General features: G+C 39.4%; 2 protein-coding genes across 3 annotated transcripts; one reads left to right on the forward strand and one right to left on the reverse strand.

Moving 5' to 3' along the window:
• Positions 1-77: 77 nt before the first annotated feature.
• tp53i13 (tumor protein p53 inducible protein 13) lies at positions 78-8,255 on the reverse strand. 2 transcript variants are annotated; one of them, XM_028574513.1, is made up of 10 exons: positions 8,169-8,255; positions 7,297-7,484; positions 6,959-7,039; positions 6,787-6,822; positions 6,336-6,394; positions 5,999-6,077; positions 4,946-5,074; positions 3,987-4,196; positions 2,766-3,834; positions 78-1,707 (listed from the first exon to the last, which is right to left on the reverse strand). In XM_028574513.1, exons 2-10 carry the CDS (start codon positions 7,414-7,416, stop codon positions 1,601-1,603), a joined length of 1,890 nt encoding a protein of 629 aa, XP_028430314.1. In that variant the 5' UTR covers positions 7,417-7,484; positions 8,169-8,255; the 3' UTR covers positions 78-1,600. The 2 variants fall into 2 exon arrangements, with proteins under 2 accessions (XP_028430314.1, XP_028430312.1); XM_028574511.1 differs by lacking the exon at positions 8,169-8,255 and adding an exon at positions 7,569-7,617.
• Positions 8,256-8,599: 344 nt separating this feature from the next.
• Positions 8,600-17,118, forward strand: LOC114552904 (cylicin-1). The gene is made up of 18 exons (XM_028573998.1): positions 8,600-8,726; positions 9,903-10,039; positions 10,422-10,538; positions 11,098-11,178; positions 13,015-13,108; positions 13,956-14,008; positions 14,100-14,186; positions 14,288-14,374; positions 14,499-14,597; positions 14,887-14,988; positions 15,253-15,301; positions 15,396-15,457; positions 15,547-15,601; positions 15,703-15,818; positions 16,409-16,579; positions 16,669-16,746; positions 16,891-16,944; positions 17,050-17,118. The coding sequence occupies exons 1-18, from the start codon at positions 8,705-8,707 to the stop codon at positions 17,116-17,118; spliced, it is 1,533 nt and encodes a 510-aa protein (XP_028429799.1). The 5' UTR covers positions 8,600-8,704.
• The last annotated feature ends 2 nt before the right edge of the window (positions 17,119-17,120 follow it).

A 17,120-nucleotide genomic window follows, 5' to 3' on the forward strand; every position in this document is an offset into this window, starting at 1 on the left:
AACCTTTCAGTATTAGGGAAAAAATTTAACTAGATGACACTGTTGACATTTTTAGCAAAGGGAAAGAAAAACTGCACCATGCTGCACTTTTTATTCACAAAAGAATTGTACTTATGTTAAATTGAATTTGCAGAGTCCCATCGTGTGGGAATACTTTTCAAATAAAGGTCAATTATTTTACTTTCTGGAGCTGGTTCTATACTAGCCCTCTGTTTCCTAATGAAGACAATCCAACCACTGTTGGTGCCTCAGCTTTTATTTCTATTGACAAGTTCTAGAAAAAGCAACTGACAAAAGTAAAAGTATGTAGTTACAATAAGACCACTACAACCCACCATAGCATTTAGAATTTGTATAAGAACCACATTACATTTCAATCTTCAAACAAATAAGGCCTTATTTTTTTATTGTACATGCGTCTGTAAAATGCATTTTTCTTGTTTTCCTTCTCAAGATTTGAGTTAGAGCTAGAATGATAAATCAGAAATTCTAAAGACAAGTTTGAGGTTATTTAGAAAGTGTATTCTTCTACAGTAAAATGACCTGATCAGTGCATATCTTTGTCACATTTTTTTAAAACAAAAATGTAAGGGATCCTTGTGTTCAGGTAAAACAATGGCATCGGGTAAAAACGGAGTTATCGGTTCCGGCTATAACTGGTCCATGCTAACATTTGCTTATGTTGATAAAAGATATGAGAAAAAATCCTGACATCCATCACGGCCGTTTCAAGCAGAAGTCCACGCCCTCAACACTTCTGTGAGGAGTTTGTCTTTGAAAATCCTTTGCTAATGTCTGTCCAAAAATACAGCTTGTACCATTTAAAATAAAACATACCACACACAGCGTTGCTTAGAACAGCAACATATTCACATACTAAACCTTCACAGGTAAAAGCAACAGACTATTACTATTAAACTATTTATAAAATCAAATTTCGGACTAAACGTAGCACAATAAAAAACATATACTGTACATGCAGTGAGCAAACTAAGACATATACGCTGTGTGATGTGTAGGAGAATATTATCGGTATTGGAACAAATAGAAATACATACAATTTGCAGGTCACTTTCTGTAATAAAGCCTGAGAGCTTCTCTTTGGACTCTGCTGTGATGTCCATAGGGATGTCCAGAACCACATGACTGATGATGGTTGTGTATCAATATAAACTAGCTGCTTTTGTAAATAGTCTTTGATACTTGTTACTTGGGAACTGTAGTTTTGGTTACAATATTATTAAATGGTAAATCTATGACACACATAATTTGCCTGTGTTCTAGCGGTTTATAATATGACGCTCGTTTTGGATGGTCAAAAAATGTTTTTCCATTCTCCCTCCTTCACAAGGAGAAGTAGATATAAAGATGGTCCCAATCTAAAAAAAAAATAAGTAAAAAAAATGCGAGAGGACCTCTGTCAAATCGCCCCGTACCCAATCAATTTGGAAACAGGACCTAACTGACCCTTGAGCAGCTTTGTGGCATTTCAGCCTGAGCTTTTCAGGTTATCCAGTAACTTTTTTAATAGACAGGTTGTTGCCAAATTGACAATATTGTCCACCTCCTCTACTTTCTCTGGGATTGTTCCTTCATATTTCTACAGATCTTCTTCTGAGCTGGAGGAGCTGGGCAGAAGAACACACTCCTGTCTCCTGCCCCTATTTCGTCTCCTGTTTGCAATTCGTAGCCTCCTGCGGATCACATCTAGACACACACACACACACACACACACACACACACACACACACACACACACACACACACACACACACACACACACACACACACACACACACACACACACACACACACACACACACACACACACACACAATTAAACTGCTTAAGAATATAAACAAAGGCACCTCATTCCCTTCACCGAAGAGGTATATGTGTATGGTTCATACTGTCTGTGTTAATTTGCAGGAGCTCTAAAAAAAAACGACTTGAAAGACCTCGCTAAAATTAGCTGCGGTTAAAGGAACACGCCGACTTATTGGGAATTTAGCTTATTCAACGTAACCCCCAGAGTAAGACAAGTCGATACATACCCTTCTCATCTCCGTGTGTGCTGTAACGCTGTCTGACGGTTCCAGCATTAGCTTAGCCTAGCATAGATCCTGCAGGTAACTGGTTCCAACTAGCCTACTGCTCCGAATTGTGACAAAAGGGACAAAATAACGCCAACATGTTCCTATTTACATGTTGTGATTTATAGAGTCACAGCGTGTACAAAAAACAGCTTAACATGAGACACAGCCATCTTCTAACAGTAAACAAACGAGGAACTATATTCTCAGACAGGCTTGCTGCGAGCATATCACTCCGCCCAAGTACTATATTCTTCCGCCTGAGAATATAGTTCCCGGTTTGTTTACAGTTAGAAGACGGCTGTGTCTCATGTTACGTTGTTTTTTTGTACATGCTGTGATCAGATAAATCACAACATGTAAATAGGAACATGTTGGCGTTATTTTGTCACTTATTCGGAGCAGTAGGATTGCTGGAACCATTCACCTGCAGGTTCTGTGCTGGCCTGATGCCGCTGGAGCCGTCAGACAGCGTAACAGCACGCACGGAGATGAGAAGGGTATGTATCGACTTGTCTAACTCTGGGGGTTACGGTGAATAAGCTAAATTCCCAATAAGTCGGCGTGTTCCTTTAAAGTATAGAGTGAGGACTAACCGATTTGTTACCTTACCGTGATCCATCTGGCTAACAGGATTGGTCAGAGGAATAAAACTGGTGATTGTCCACCTACCTGCCACACTGTCGTAGTCCTGTCGTGGGTCGTGCCAGTAAAGGCTGGGCGCGGTCCTCCAGTGGCGGTACAGGCGTGTGTGAAGCACTGACAGGGTCAGGAGAATCAGCAGGAATCCCAGCGCCGCTGCCGCCCACGCTCCCTCGTCTGTCCTGGGGGTCCTCGGTAACCCTTTATTCACGAGAGCGGCCGAGGCCCCAGGGGCCTCGTTGCACTCACAGTGTTCGGCTCCTCTGCAGCTGCCGCAGTCGTGGCTGTTGGGCAGGGAAGTGGCCGGCTGCGGCTTCTGGTGCCGTTGTGGCTGAGGAGGAGACTCTGATTGGGATTTGGAAACCGAACCAAAGCCAATCTTTTCACTTTTGTGCTGAGAGTGCATGTCACCGTGCGTTTGCTTACGTTCCAACTCTCTCTCTTTAACATTTACCACGTCATTGGCCTTCATTGTGCCGTCTGCTGTGTTGCCTTTATCAAAGTTTTTCTCTTTAGAGATTTTCTCTTTCAGGCTGTGTCTAACAGAGTCGTCGTCCCTCTGCTTGGCTGAGTCTATACCATCATCTTTGGTACCGAGGACCCGGGCTTCGGGCCTGGCGGTATCATTATGTTCACTGTTCACACCGTCTGCCTGAACATCCAACCCAGCAGAGGGGTTTGGGTTACTGAGGTCAGACATATTTGACTCCAGAGGAGATGTGGGCATTGGTTTAAGGCTCCGTTTTGTACTCTGGATCTTCGATTGAGAAGGAGTTTCCCTGGGACCTGGAGGATGTGAGAGAGTCCTGTTCCCTGGAAGAGAACCTGCTGATGGTCCAAGCGTACCGTTGTAGTTCTGGAAGTTCCCTGTCCGGCCGCTGGTGGTGGTTCTGGTGGTCTGTTGTGTTGTTGTGTTTTGTCTCTCATTCTCATCCTTAACATTCTGCTGTTTTTCTCTAATGGCAGCTCTCATCTGCCGCCTTTTTCCTTCCTCTTTCATTTGTCTCAAGCGTTCCTTCTTCCCGTTGGACTCTAGCTCTTTCTCCGTCGCTCCATTCAGCAGAGAAGAGATGGTCTGCTCACAGCATCGCCTCAGAGACTGGGGATTTACATTCACAACAACAGCTACTGAGAGACACATACAAGAGTGCTGACATTACTCTTTTATGCTGCTCGTATTGCAGCACATGTCCAATTACAGATAATTAACACCATGTAAATATACAAAATGAGCATGTCACGTCTCCGAACCTTCACTTTTGCGGAGTGTTCCTCTGGATGTGCATGTTGCTGCCGGTGCTGCTCGGCTGACCAGGTTAACAGCAGGTTGTACTTGCTGCTCTGGCTCACACCACCAAACTGTTTTGTTGCATTTGTTGTGGTCTCCAGCCAATCACAGACGTCTGAAGAGGCCGCGGTGGACAGCTCCAAGGTGTGACCCCATGACACCAAGGCTACTGGCTGAACACAAAGCAAACAGTAAATACTCAAACAGTGAAACTCTCCCTCTCTGTCCTCAATGTCCTTAGAAATGGTGAGAGGGACAAAAAGGCTCCCTATATTACTGCTGCGCCTCAAACAGTGGTGTTCACACTTACATAAAGGTTGTTATAAAACACTTTAATGTGGCCTGGTCTGTCATCAGAATCAGAAAGGGGTTTATTACCAGGTAAATTTTCACACACAATGAATTACCTTGGTGTTTGGTGCATGCAATTCAATTCAATTTTATTTATAGTGTCAAATCATAACAGAAGTTATCGCAAGACACTTTCCAGATAGAGTCTAGACCACACTCTATAATTTACAGAGACTAAACAATTCCCCCATGAGCATGCATTTGGTGAGAAGAAATAGAAAAATGACCATAGAGTCTAGACATATGAAAAAGATGTACAAATACGATAACCAAATATGTAAAGTAAAATTTGAATTGGAAAGCTGTACAGTTTTGTGAAGAATGTGCACACATACATTAAGAGAGGGTGTGCAAACCATCACAATTTAGGCCGAATAGGTTATTTGTGAAAGAAGTATTGAGTTACATCTTAAGTTTTGCTCAGGTGTTAAAATGAACAAAGACATCATCAAAGTATGCAAAGTTCAAAATATTTAAACAAGTGAACGGACGATATAAAGAAGTATTGAGATTCTGCTCTCCCTTACTACGTTTGGTGGGTTAGAGAACAGAGAGAGAGCGCTTGTCTCACCATGTCTTCATTGAGCTGTGGATGTGAGGTAATAATGTAGTCTGGCAGACATGAGCGGGCCAGGACAGACAGAAGTAGACGCTCATGGAGAGGCGCACAGGGATGGTAGAGCAAAACAGGTGCTCCGTGCTAGAAAAAAAAACAACACAAACACACATGTGACTATGCTTGTCCTCATCCTCTACCATTCCCACAGAGGTTCCACCGATTTGGCTTACACCAAACTTTGACACAATTATGACACGGTAACTAAGACTAAGTGCTTACAATACTGATAATATTATATTACCTCCTTGTTGGTTAATGTTTTTCAGCTGACAAGGATTCCAAAGGGAAAATATCTGGGTTCTTTTGTGGAGAATCGCCAACTAACGTGTTAAACATGCTGCACTGTCCAGTACATTATGCTATTATGGTCTAGAATTAAACACCCATTAATAAAAATCCCAGACCATTACCGCTAGTTAAATCCAAGACATGCCATCACTGTTTGTTAAGTCCCAGACATGCCTTTACTGTTTTTTAAATCCATGACATACCATTACTGTTTGCGAATGTGATTGTTGGCAGACTTCCCTTCTTGACTCTTAATTTATGTTGCAAAAAAATAAAATACAGATTCTGTCTTAACTCCACAGTTTGATGGGTTTTTTTTTCTGGTTTAAACACAGATTTCTACATTGGGAAATAATACAGAAGAAACTGTAGGGAAATCAGTAACCCAGATGACCACTGAACTCCTCTATGCATCTATCAACCCCATTTGTCAAAACTACGGTATCCTAAGGAAAATAAACAAGGCATTCGATGTGAACATACATTTTTGTATGTTCACATCAAATGCCTTGTTTACCACTATACCATGTTAACTGTTAACTATCTTGTCACTTCAAAAGGACTAACTGGAGTTACTACAAAAATTGACAGACTCTTCACTGATGCCCTAAACACAAATGTCTATTACTGTAATTAAATGTGCTAAGCAGATAAAGTGATTAAATTGTTGTGAGACAGGAGACAGAACACCAAGACATGTTTGATGTTGCAACTTACGTGCAAGTTATTGAGCCACCGTTGAGGAGGACAGTACAAGTACTCTCCACACTCTGCCCTTACTGGTCTGTACGCTCCACTACAACACACACACAGACAGCCATCTTAATATCCTCAATAGCCCTTACATACATGACAATTATAACTTTATTGCAGTATTACAAAGTACAGAAACCAAGAGTGGAAACTAAAAATAAACACTATTGTGAGTTTTTGTGACTAAAGGTGTCCATATTAATGTGTGTGCATGTGTCAGTGTCTCCTAATTTGTGTTAGGCCATCTCTTACCCACCTCTTGAGAGCATAATGCATTATATGTCTGTCCAAACAGCCTTACCTGTTGGGAATGGTATGGTTGTAGGAAATAGATGTATCCATGCAGATCTGCCTGGCTGGCTGCAGTGAAAGGAAATCTCGCCAAATTATTTTTTATCGCCTAATCTCTATGTTACACCCAGTCACCAGTCACCCAAGACAAACACTTAGCAGCTGTTCAGTTTACACCCATTTGTCGTTGACAACAGTAACACAACAAGAAAGATGTTTTAGTTAACTCAAACCGAGACCACAACTTACACATTTCAATATATCATCAAACACTCTTTGTAAACAGGGCAAAGCTTTTGGTTAATTTCATGCATTATTTTGAATTTAGATTTTGAATTTGGATGTGTGTAACTGAGTGCTATCCTGTTGTGCTTTGATTTTTAAGAAATAGCCATTAGTGTATATGAGGGTCAAAGGTTGGGTAAAACGCAAATAAAATGCTTGATAAAGTGCTTACTCACCACAGGATCATACACTGTGTCAATACTGGGACGTCTCTGTAGATAAGAGAGACACTGGTTAAACCACTGATGGAGCAACCTGAACAAACAATGTAGGTTTATGAGCTGATTTACACTACTGGCAGTGCCAATAAGGATATACCTCAACCATTACTGCCAGTTGTATCTATACCTGAGGAGACTCTGGCCAAGTAGTAGACCCTGGACAGTCCCAATAAACAGCATCCGCAGGCAGGTCCCTATCCAAAGACAGCTATCACACACACACACACACGCACACACACACACACACACACACACACACACACACACACACACGCACGCACGCACACACACACACACACACACACACACACACACACACACACACACACACACACACACACACACACACACACACACACACACGCGAAATGTGAGTGCATGTTAACGGCTATAATGACTGCATACTGTTAACGTTACAGCAGACACACAGCAACAGACTTTAAAGTTATATAAATTGCAAGTAACCTTTCCATTGTCACATCCCAGCGGCCCCAGAGACTCGGAGACACCGTACCGACCCAAAGTGACCCAGAGTGCGGCCAACACAGTCACTGTCAGCGGCGGGGACGTCGTTTGGCTCGGCATGGTCACTCAATTGTGACCAGACAGACGCACATTTAGATGGCTGCCATAGATTCCCTTTGGTCCTCAAGCTAAAGCGACAAACATAAAGTCAGCTAAACTCATGAGGGAGGCTCGGTTAGTTAATGCGAAATAAGGTAGAAAGTGTTGTATACTTCCATAACTTCTTCGCCAGTGTATGATACATAGATGTCAAGTTATTCACAATTGTTGAAAGATAACGTACGTTTTCCTTATGCAAATTTCAAAATATAAATTTTCAATTTAGTTAATTTAAATATTTAATATATTAGTATCTTATGTTTCTCTATTACATCTAATGAGACAGCTACGTATTTCATATGGTGTTTTGTAGTTCTGTACGATCCTATGTTTGTTGTTTTTTTGGCTTTTTCATTGAAATTGTAACATCCTTACTTTTATTTTGATAATAAAATCCCATTTCCGAAATTGCGCTGACTTTACACAGCTGTTAAACTATGGAAGCTGGAAAGGAACAAAAAAATCGAAGTAGAATACTATGCTACCCTGTGGTTTGAACTTTTACTGTCTATGGTTTGAACTCTGAATATCCTCTGGGAGGCGACATACAGCATAATATGATTGATTTGGGTGTTCACTTTATATTTTGAAGTTTACATGATTACTACAGACCAAAGTGAGTAGCCTACCAATTTTTTTCAATTGTTATCGACCTGTTAAGCATATATAGTAAAACTGTACCCGCTATACCGCGAGTTTGTAAGCCTACTCACAAACTATGCAGGTTGGCTACTGTCCTTAATTCTACTGTCTATGGTCCTGTCACTGTAGGCAGTAAAACAGGCATTATGGCATTGTTATTGGCATCATGGATGTATTAAAATGGTTGGACCAGTTATTTTAGCTGCAAGTCAGATATAACAGCCACACTGGATGCCAAACGATACTTTTAAAATAAAACACTATAAAAATAATCTGTGAAATAAAAGCGTTGAATCTGTCAATTGTCGTAACACAAAGAACACAGATTATTAATGAAAACAATGGAGGTGGCACATAGCCTAATATATAATATATATAATGAGTGCCCTTTAGTAATGTAAAATATATTCTTTAAAAGTTTTTTTTTTATTTTGAAACTTGTAAAGGGAAGTCTCTCTTATTTTGGAAGTTTTGACACTTTCCCTGTTTCCCCACCCACAAAACTGTCATATTCCACACACACACACAAACACCTTTTAATAAAGTGCACAGGTCTGTCTGTCAGATGAGACATAGGTTCCTGGACAGAGGAGAAGTCTGGACCTAAATGGAGTCCACCCTCCCCAAAGGTTTGCTGTCTTTTTTTAATACTATGATTGCTTTAACAATGTACTTAATTTATAGTTTGATGTGTGTGGGCTTAATTGCATTGTGGTCCATCTCTTACTTATCAACAGACAACAACATTTCAGGAAGAAAATTAATGATCCATTTGTTACTGTTTTATAGAGCTGTTTCTATGACACATATAGCCTTTTTACATAAAACAAAGACTTTGTCTTCTTTCATTTTACTGTTAATGGTGTGTCACTTTTCTGAATTGTTGTAATAGTTAAGCAATTTGCTGGATTTATGGCAAAGGCCACCAAAAAGTAATCAATCTCCATGCAAGTCAAGTCAAGTCATTTTATTTGTATAGCACATTTAAACGAACAACAGTTGACCCAAAGTGCTTTCCAGGTAGAACAGTGAAGGCAGAAACAGTATGCCTTAAAGATACATAATCACATGTGCGAGGTACCATGAATATAGTTAGGCAAAGGAAGAATTCAATAATGTAACATAGAATAAAACAACAATGGAACAACGCTTGTAAATACAAAAAGATACAAAAAAGATAAGTTCAGTTCATAGCTCTGAATCTTAAAAAAGAAAAAAAAACACTAGGAATCAAAGGGAGTTAAAAGCAAGAGAGTAAAAATGCGTCTTCAGATTTGATTTAAAACAAAAAATTGTATTACATGATTTGATATTACTGATTGAATTACTGTAATTGTTGGGGCTTTGTAAATTATAGAGTGTGGTCTCCCACTCTATCTGTAAAGTGTCTCGAGATAACTCTGTTATGATTTGATACTATAAATAAAATTGAATTGAATTGATATGGGTTGGGAGGGAATTCCAGAGTTTGGGGGCTACTACAGAAAAGGCTTTTAGGCGTGACAAGGGGATGGACCTGATGCAGGCACAATTTGATGCAGGCCCAATTTCATTGATGTAACACCTTATGTTTGATTTGTACTCCTCTATGTTTTTAATCTGGCTGTCAATTTAAGGAAGTGGGATAATTAAGGAAGAGCAGCTTGCATGGTGAAAAAAAACAAACAGCTGATCCTCCATAAAGTTTGTACAGAGAATAGTGCCTCATCAGCTGAAGAGTTTAGAATTCCACATTTATAAAAAGAAGAAGAAAAAAAAAGAGATCAGAGTAATTGGTTTGTCTCCTGTCACCCTGTACTGCGTAGCTCTAGCTGGAGCCGGCGCTGCGGGTGTCCAGCAGCCAGCGACAGTCCCTCCTGGTGGTTTGCAGCCATTGGCTGAGGCAGACCAGCCCGCAGACCTGGACCAATCTGGACACCCGGCAGGAGCAAAAGATGGACAGGTAAGCAAACCAAAGGTGCATGGGCCCATGATGATTTGACACCAAATAGTCAAGATACTTTGTTATTCATTAGCTATAGTTATAGTTAGTTATTATTTCATGAAATCAATAAAAAAAAGATATATATAAAATGCGCCGACACTTGCAAAATGATTAACTGCATTACAGTAAAGAACATTAAGTGTTACTGTAATGCTTGTCAATTCTGTTTATGTGTAATTATTTCCACCAGATTGAATCTCTTTTTTTCTGCTGCGTCAACTACCTCTACATATGGGCGCCCACTCTACCAACTGAGCTATCCGGGCGCCCCCTCCAGTTTGAATTCTATGGATTGTTAAAGACACAGTAGATAATAATCTCTGATTTCTCTTTTCACCAGGAGTTGAACTCATTTGACAGCTCTCTGTCCTCCTCGGACAGCGAGGATGAGGGTATAGGCAAGAGAGACAAGAAGAAGAAACGGCTAAAGAAGAAGAAGAAGAAGGAGAAGAAGAAAGTATGTGTCTCAAAAAGCTTATCTTCACAAAAAAAGTAATATTCACTCTTGAGTGCTTTTACCATTTCTGAGTATTTTCTTAAAAACTCTGTGTGAAAGTTGCACAGACTATGTTGGGACAGGGCTGACAGTAGTTACATGATGAAATCAGGTCAGTTGACAAAGAAGTCAGTTGACTCTGTGGTTTCTTAAGGGTGGCGCCTTGATTGGAAGCTACACATGTGAGGCCAAAATCATGAGATCTTCTGACTAATGAAAGTGGATGGAAGTTCAGTGTGGGCTGCACCTAGAAAAAGCCAGTCAAACAGGAAAGAACTAGAAATTTGATATGGACATGTGTGTGGGTTTTTTGGTTGGTAAAATGCTTGTGTCCTTTTCTTTTGTGTGTTGCTAAGTGCTTGAAGAGCCCCTCCCTTCTGCCGCCATGAGCACCTTCTCTAGGCGGCTATGACAAAGCCTCGCTTCAGTGTGTTTTTAGTGACTCATTAATTTCAATTTCTAATTTACATCTTTCACCAACAAAGAAAGGAATACATAAATCTGTTTAATGTGCACACAGGATTCCAGCTCAGCATCATCATCATCATCATCTTCCTCCTCTTCTTCTTCCTCCAGCAGCTCCTCAGACAGTGACAGTGAGGTAAGTTGTGGCATAAGTGACGCTCAGTGATGACATATTGCTTGCATGCAACTCCTGCTTTGCTCTAACGTGTCATCACATACCTTTCCATACCAAAGAGCCCCTCGACCGACACTCATGACGAGGAAAATCTATTGTTTGCACTGATCTTTGTCAAGGTGCGAGATGCTTGATGTACAGCTCCCAGTATTTTCTCAGTTGAAGCCAACACATTTCCTTTAAATGTGTTAAAGAGACTGTAGAAGTGATGGTTTTACAGGGCAGTTTTGTAAATTCTTCACAAATCTGTCCTGCAGCATTGCTAAATTAAGTCCATGTGCACAAACAATTTCACATCAGCTTATGGGGGATTGATAGTCCTTTCTAACTATGTCACTGCCTCAGGTGAGGATATTGTCAAAGCTAACAATACAGTCTGTAAAGAGAATATTTAGGGCGGAATGGCTGTCAAATTGACTGTATTTAGAAGTCTAAAAAGTGAGCTTTTATTGTGTCTTTTGGCAAGTTAAGGGATAAGCACATCAACCTTCCCCACGGTTGATTTGTCAACTGTTTCAGCTTTTCAAATAGCTCCGAGCCAAAGATTACCCACTAAAGTATTTCACCATTTTGTCTTGTTCAGTAACGTTTGGCTTTAAGTGACTGCAGCATGATGCCGTGATGTTTTGCCCATTTTCTGAAGTCGTAGGTGGAAAATCAGGAGACTCAGGAAAAGCGAGTTACTCACGACGCTGAAGCTGGCTTCCGATTCGGCAGTTAAGGGGACATTTAAGGGAAACTTAAAGCTGACCACATTAGACCAGGTCCAGATCCAAAACCACTGTACCTAGACTTGTCAAATCTGGACTAAATTATCCCAGAGAGGCTAAATATTCTTAAAAACACAGTTTCAGATAAGTGAAAGCTTTATTACATTTGTGAAAATGTAATAAAGGAGGAATTCACTTATTCCAATGTGTCTGATGTGGTCTACATATGAAAAAAAAAACTGTGAAATCCCGCTCTTTTGCACTTTAACAAATAGAATAAAGCTTTCACAAATCTGAAACTGTGTTTTTAAGAATCTTTAGCCTCTCTGGGATAATTTAGTCCAGATTTGACAAGTCTAGGTATAGTGGTTTTGGATCTGGACCTGATCCAATGTGGTCAGCAGTTTCCCTTAAATTTCCCCTTAACTGCAGAATCGGAAGCTGCAAATTGGAAGCCAACTTCAGCGTTGTGAGTTACTCAGCTCTTTCTGTCCTCTGTTCACAAACATTATAAACAAAGTTTGCATTCCACACACGTTACTACCCATTGGTTCACATTACTAGTTAGCATTTAGAAGCTTTAAGGCACAAAAACAACACATGAGCAGAACAGCTGAAAAGTATGTGTGTATAACACTGGAATGCATTTCTTCCTGAGCTGTAGGCAGAGGCTTTAATGTCCTGATAGCTGATAGGCGGTATCTGACAGGAGAGGAACACACCCATTGACAATGTGTGAAACACCTTCTATATCTACCGCAGCAAGTCAAGACAATTGTATGCTAATGCTTACAGTATGTGTGTAATAATAGCCATGTATGCGGTCTGTGCACACCATGACCCGTGTTGGTTTTGGCTGCATGTCCACAGTAACAGGATGTTTTTTATCTGACTGTATTGAAGGCAAATCATTCGTAATATATTACTAGTAGCTGACGCCCAACCCTGATGCGGATGACTTTATCTTTATATATATTTACAAATGCAACAGTCACTTTGCAAACAAGCTTCATACATGAGGACACATACAGTTGAAGTTTTAAAACATCTAAAAACAACATTTGAAAGAATCAACATGCCCTTGCAGGATGACAAGAAGAAGAAAAAGGAGAAGAAGAACAACAACAACAAAAACAAGGATGAGAAGAAAGAGTATGGCTGGGACAGTGTTAGCACGTCTGGTAAGTGGAACACAGCATTTCTCATTTGCATTGTGAAACTGGTTCATGTTTTTAGATATCAAGTCCGGTGAGGATAATGCATTTCCAGGCTCTGTGCATTCTCCTTTGTGAAATCATGTATATTGCATATCATATTCCCACTTTGTGTGATATTGGTTATGTATGTTATGTTACATTTGATATGTACACTTGTATTCCAAAATCTTAAACAATCATTTCTAATGTTCTTTGCAAGAAGTTCATTCCATCTTGTCTGCTGCTGTTTAACGTAACAGTTTTTCTGCTTGTCTCTAAGACGTGTAACGTTAGACAGCCAATCACAAACATTATTAGATTTCGGTAGAAGCATGCTGCATGCTTATTGGCTCACTGACACTGATGAGATTTCCTCCTTTCGTATTGAAATTGGATATTGAACAACGAGGCATTTTTCGATGCTTTAGAGGCAATTCGGTCGGTGCCTAAAAAGGATTGACTTTGGTACCCAGCCCTACGTGACCCCCACTATTACACATTTTCTGGTCATAATGGACTGACAGTTTAAGTATACGGTGACACAAAAGAGAGTGAGTAACCACTTGGGTTGTCATTCAACCTTTGACATGCACTTTCTGATTTTTATTAACGCCCATATGGTCATTTCCTACAGAAGTGAAATAATTGTCTGTGTTTTTGGAACCCTTTTAATGAAAACCTCATTACTCAGATTATAATTTATTGTTTAGTAAGCAATTTAGAACTATTTTATGATATAGATATCTGTCAGCTGACAATGCATGGAACTTTCAAAAAAAAAAATCTTTCTATTAACAGATGCTTTCCATTTTAACATACGTAATGTTTTCAGCTCCTGATGGCCAAATGGAACAGCAGAATGCAGAAGGTCTGACGATGAGCCAGGTAAGAGAGAAATCAAACAACCTCCATTTTAAAACATGCAGTTTGCTGTTAAACTTGTCATTATAGAATTTCTGTCCTTTTCTTGCTTCAGGATTTTGACTCATCAGATGACGAGAATGACAAGAAGAAAGAGAAGAAAAAGAAGAAGGACAAGAAGAAGAAGAAGAAAAAGAAGAAGGTATGTACACATTTCCCATAATACAGCAGATTATTCAACAGTAACTGTTTTATTAGACTACTTAATGAACGTTTTTGTTATTAACTGTACTTCTGTCCCAGGATTCTTCCTCATCTGACAGTTCATCCTCCGACAGTGAGGATGACAAGAAGAACAAGAAGAAAAAGAAGATGAAAAAGAAGAAAAAGGTATGATTTATGATACTATACAGTTACAATATTGCAGATATATTGGGTGTCAACTGCCTGTCTGTTCTACCTCTGTGTAATGATCTAAACTGATACGTTAATTGTTTTGTTTCTCTTTTCAAAGGCCTCCAGCTCCTCGTCATCCTCCTCTGACAGCGACGATGACGAGAAGAAAAAGAAGAAAAAGGACAAGAAGAAAAGGAAAATGAAAGACAAGAAAAAGGTAAAGCAATGTGAATTAGATTTTTTTGTCATTTGTCCAACTGAGCTTGCTTCTGAGTATAAAAAGTGCTGCTATTGTTTTTTGTGTAAATAAGGAAGTATACAGTAACACATTTACAATTACAATGAATCACGTAATGTATGTTTCCTTGCCAATGACATCATTGTGTAATAAAAGACTCGTATTGCTGAATAAATAATAATAATTATAATAAATAACCCATTATTGCACGATTGGCAAACAGATTCTTTATCTATGACGATTATACTATTTATTTTCAATGACACAGGATTCCCGCTCTTCATCAGCATCTTCATCTTCTGACAGTGATAAAGATAAGAAGAAAAAGAAGAAGAAGAAGGACAAGAAAAAGAAGAAGGATAAGAAAAAGGTAAAATTCCTTTTTCTTTAAAAAAAAACAACAAAAAAAACCTGAAGTCTCTAAATGAATGAGAAGGTTTTCAGGTCAGGATTGAAGCTGCTCATCACGTGAAACTCACAATCCATTTCACTTATTGTAGAAATGCTGAGTCAGGTCACTTTTTTCTTTTTGGGTTTTCTACATACAGGACGCTTAGTTTTCATTATGTTATGCACCAAGTGTGAACAGTATCTACATTTTCTTGAGCTTGATTGTATTTGTGATCTTCCACAGGACGAAGAGCAGAATGAGCTCTGCAGTGCTACTGCTCTTTTAGCAATAAGTGAGTATTTCTATATCATAAATATGAATCACAACTGCAATTGCAACCAAACCTGTTGACGTGGTTAATGCAGTACTGCTGGACTCCTCTGCAGATGGTGAGCTTGCAGGACCATTTGCTGACGGAGATAAAAAGAAAGATGAAGTTGCTGACAAGGTGAAATACTCACACGCACTGAATGCATGCAACACATGTATGCACAAATCCACCAGAAATCATTGTTTGTTTGTTTTTTGTCACAACAGGCCAAGAAAGAGCTTAAAGCCACAGAAGAAGGCAAACTGTCCTCTGGATCGGCAGGTATGTGGGCTACTTAGAGGCTCTTGAACAAATCAAGCAGAGGTTGGAGGCTTGGAAAAAGTGTTGTTGTTTGGGTTGTAATGGTGTTTCCTGTCCAGCAGGGGGAGCAAAAGCATTCCCTATTGGTATTGAGGAAGGCCACCTGAGTGATGATGAGGGAGAAGGAGGGGAGGAGAAGGATAAGAAGAAGAAGAAGAAGATGAAGAAGAAGAAAAAGGTGATCACGATATGTGAATGCTGCTGTAAAGAGAATGCATTAGACTCTACTCCCTTTAAACAAAATAAAAATAAATGCAGCTTTTTCAATGGGCTTTACAGTTGTCTTAATGCATCATCACCATTGCGTTATGTAGTTATGTTACAAGATATTTAAGATCAGAATTCACAGTGATGTAAAAAAAAAAAGTTTTTCTGCGACAGGATTCTGACTCATCCTCAGACAGCGATGTGGACAAAAAAGACAAGAAGAAAAAAGAAGAAGAAGAAGAAGAAGAAGAAGAAGAAGAAGAAGAAGAAGAAGAAGGCAAAGTTATTAATACAAAGAGCTGTAGCTTAGATGTTATTGTTTTTAAATTGCATCAGACATATAAATAGGCCTGTATATCTTATGTTGCCTTTTTGTTATTTATTTTAACGGCAAACTGTGAATTTAGTTTATTTGTTCAAAACCGATGAGTGCTGTGTGCAGGCTGGGTGAATAAAAAACTCAAAATTATCCATAAGTGAGAATGTGAGTGTGCCTTTCTCATTGAATTATTATGTGGATATCATATCATTGTGGATATTTGTATTTGATTTTATCTACAGGACTCATCCAGCTCCTCTTCTTCATCTGATAGCTCCTCCTCAGACAGTGAAGATGACAAGAAAAAGAAAAAGAAGGTGAAGAACAAGAAAGATAAGCTTTGTGCCTCCTCCTCATCCTCTGATAGTGAAGAGGACAAGAAGAAGAAATATAAGTGGCTGAAGAAGAAGCAGGTTTGTGCCTTCACAACAGCTCTGTATATAAAATGTTTGTACTTGTGCTGTTTAATGTCATTAGGTCATCCTCGGCTCTCTCGTTACAGGATTCCAGCTCTTCCTCCTCTGATAGTGAAGATGACAAGAAGAAGAAGAAAAAGAAGGAGAAGAAGGAGAAGAAGAAGGTATGTACACATTTCCCATAATACATCAGCTTATTCAACAATAACTGTTTTATTAGACTACTTAATGAAAACAATGAAACATTAATATATGAATTACACTTTAAACATTTGTGTTATTAACTATCTACCGTACTTCTGTCCTAGGACTCTTCCTCATCTGACAGTGAGGATGACAAGAAGAAGAAGAAGAAGAAAAAGGTAAGATTTATCTGACACTATACAGTTACAATATTGCAAATATATCGGGTGTCTTAATGAACTAGGATGCACTTCTGTGACTGAATGACTGACTGACTTTTCTAGAAGTCCAGCTCTTCATCTTCCTCGGATAGTGATGATGACAAGGTGAGATCACACACACAAACACATTAATA

This window comes from Perca flavescens, chromosome 3 (assembly GCF_004354835.1).
Source record: "Perca flavescens isolate YP-PL-M2 chromosome 3, PFLA_1.0, whole genome shotgun sequence".
NCBI classification, from domain to species: Eukaryota; Metazoa; Chordata; class Actinopteri; order Perciformes; family Percidae; genus Perca; species Perca flavescens.

What these genes read in the sequence shown, in the direction of transcription:
- LOC114552904 (XM_028573998.1), top strand. Translation starts at nt 8,705, where the DNA reads ATGGAGTCCACCCTCCCCAAAG. An exon ending in TACTGCTCTTTTAGCAATAA is followed by an intron (nt 15,302 to 15,395) that starts GTGAGTATTTCT and finishes ACTCCTCTGCAG; the next exon opens with ATGGTGAGCTTGCAGGACCA. An exon ending in AAGATGAAGTTGCTGACAAG is followed by an intron (nt 15,458 to 15,546) that starts GTGAAATACTCA and finishes TTGTCACAACAG; the next exon opens with GCCAAGAAAGAGCTTAAAGC.
- tp53i13 (XM_028574513.1), bottom strand. Translation starts at nt 7,416, where the DNA reads ATGCCGAGCCAAACGACGTCCCCGCCGCTGACAGTGACTGTGTTGGCC. An exon ending in CTTGGCCAGAGTCTCCTCAG is followed by an intron (nt 6,823 to 6,958) that starts GTATAGATACAA and finishes TCTTATCTACAG; the next exon opens with AGACGTCCCAGTATTGACAC. An exon ending in AACACTCCGCAAAAGTGAAG is followed by an intron (nt 3,835 to 3,986) that starts GTTCGGAGACGT and finishes GTAAATCCCCAG; the next exon opens with TCTCTGAGGCGATGCTGTGA.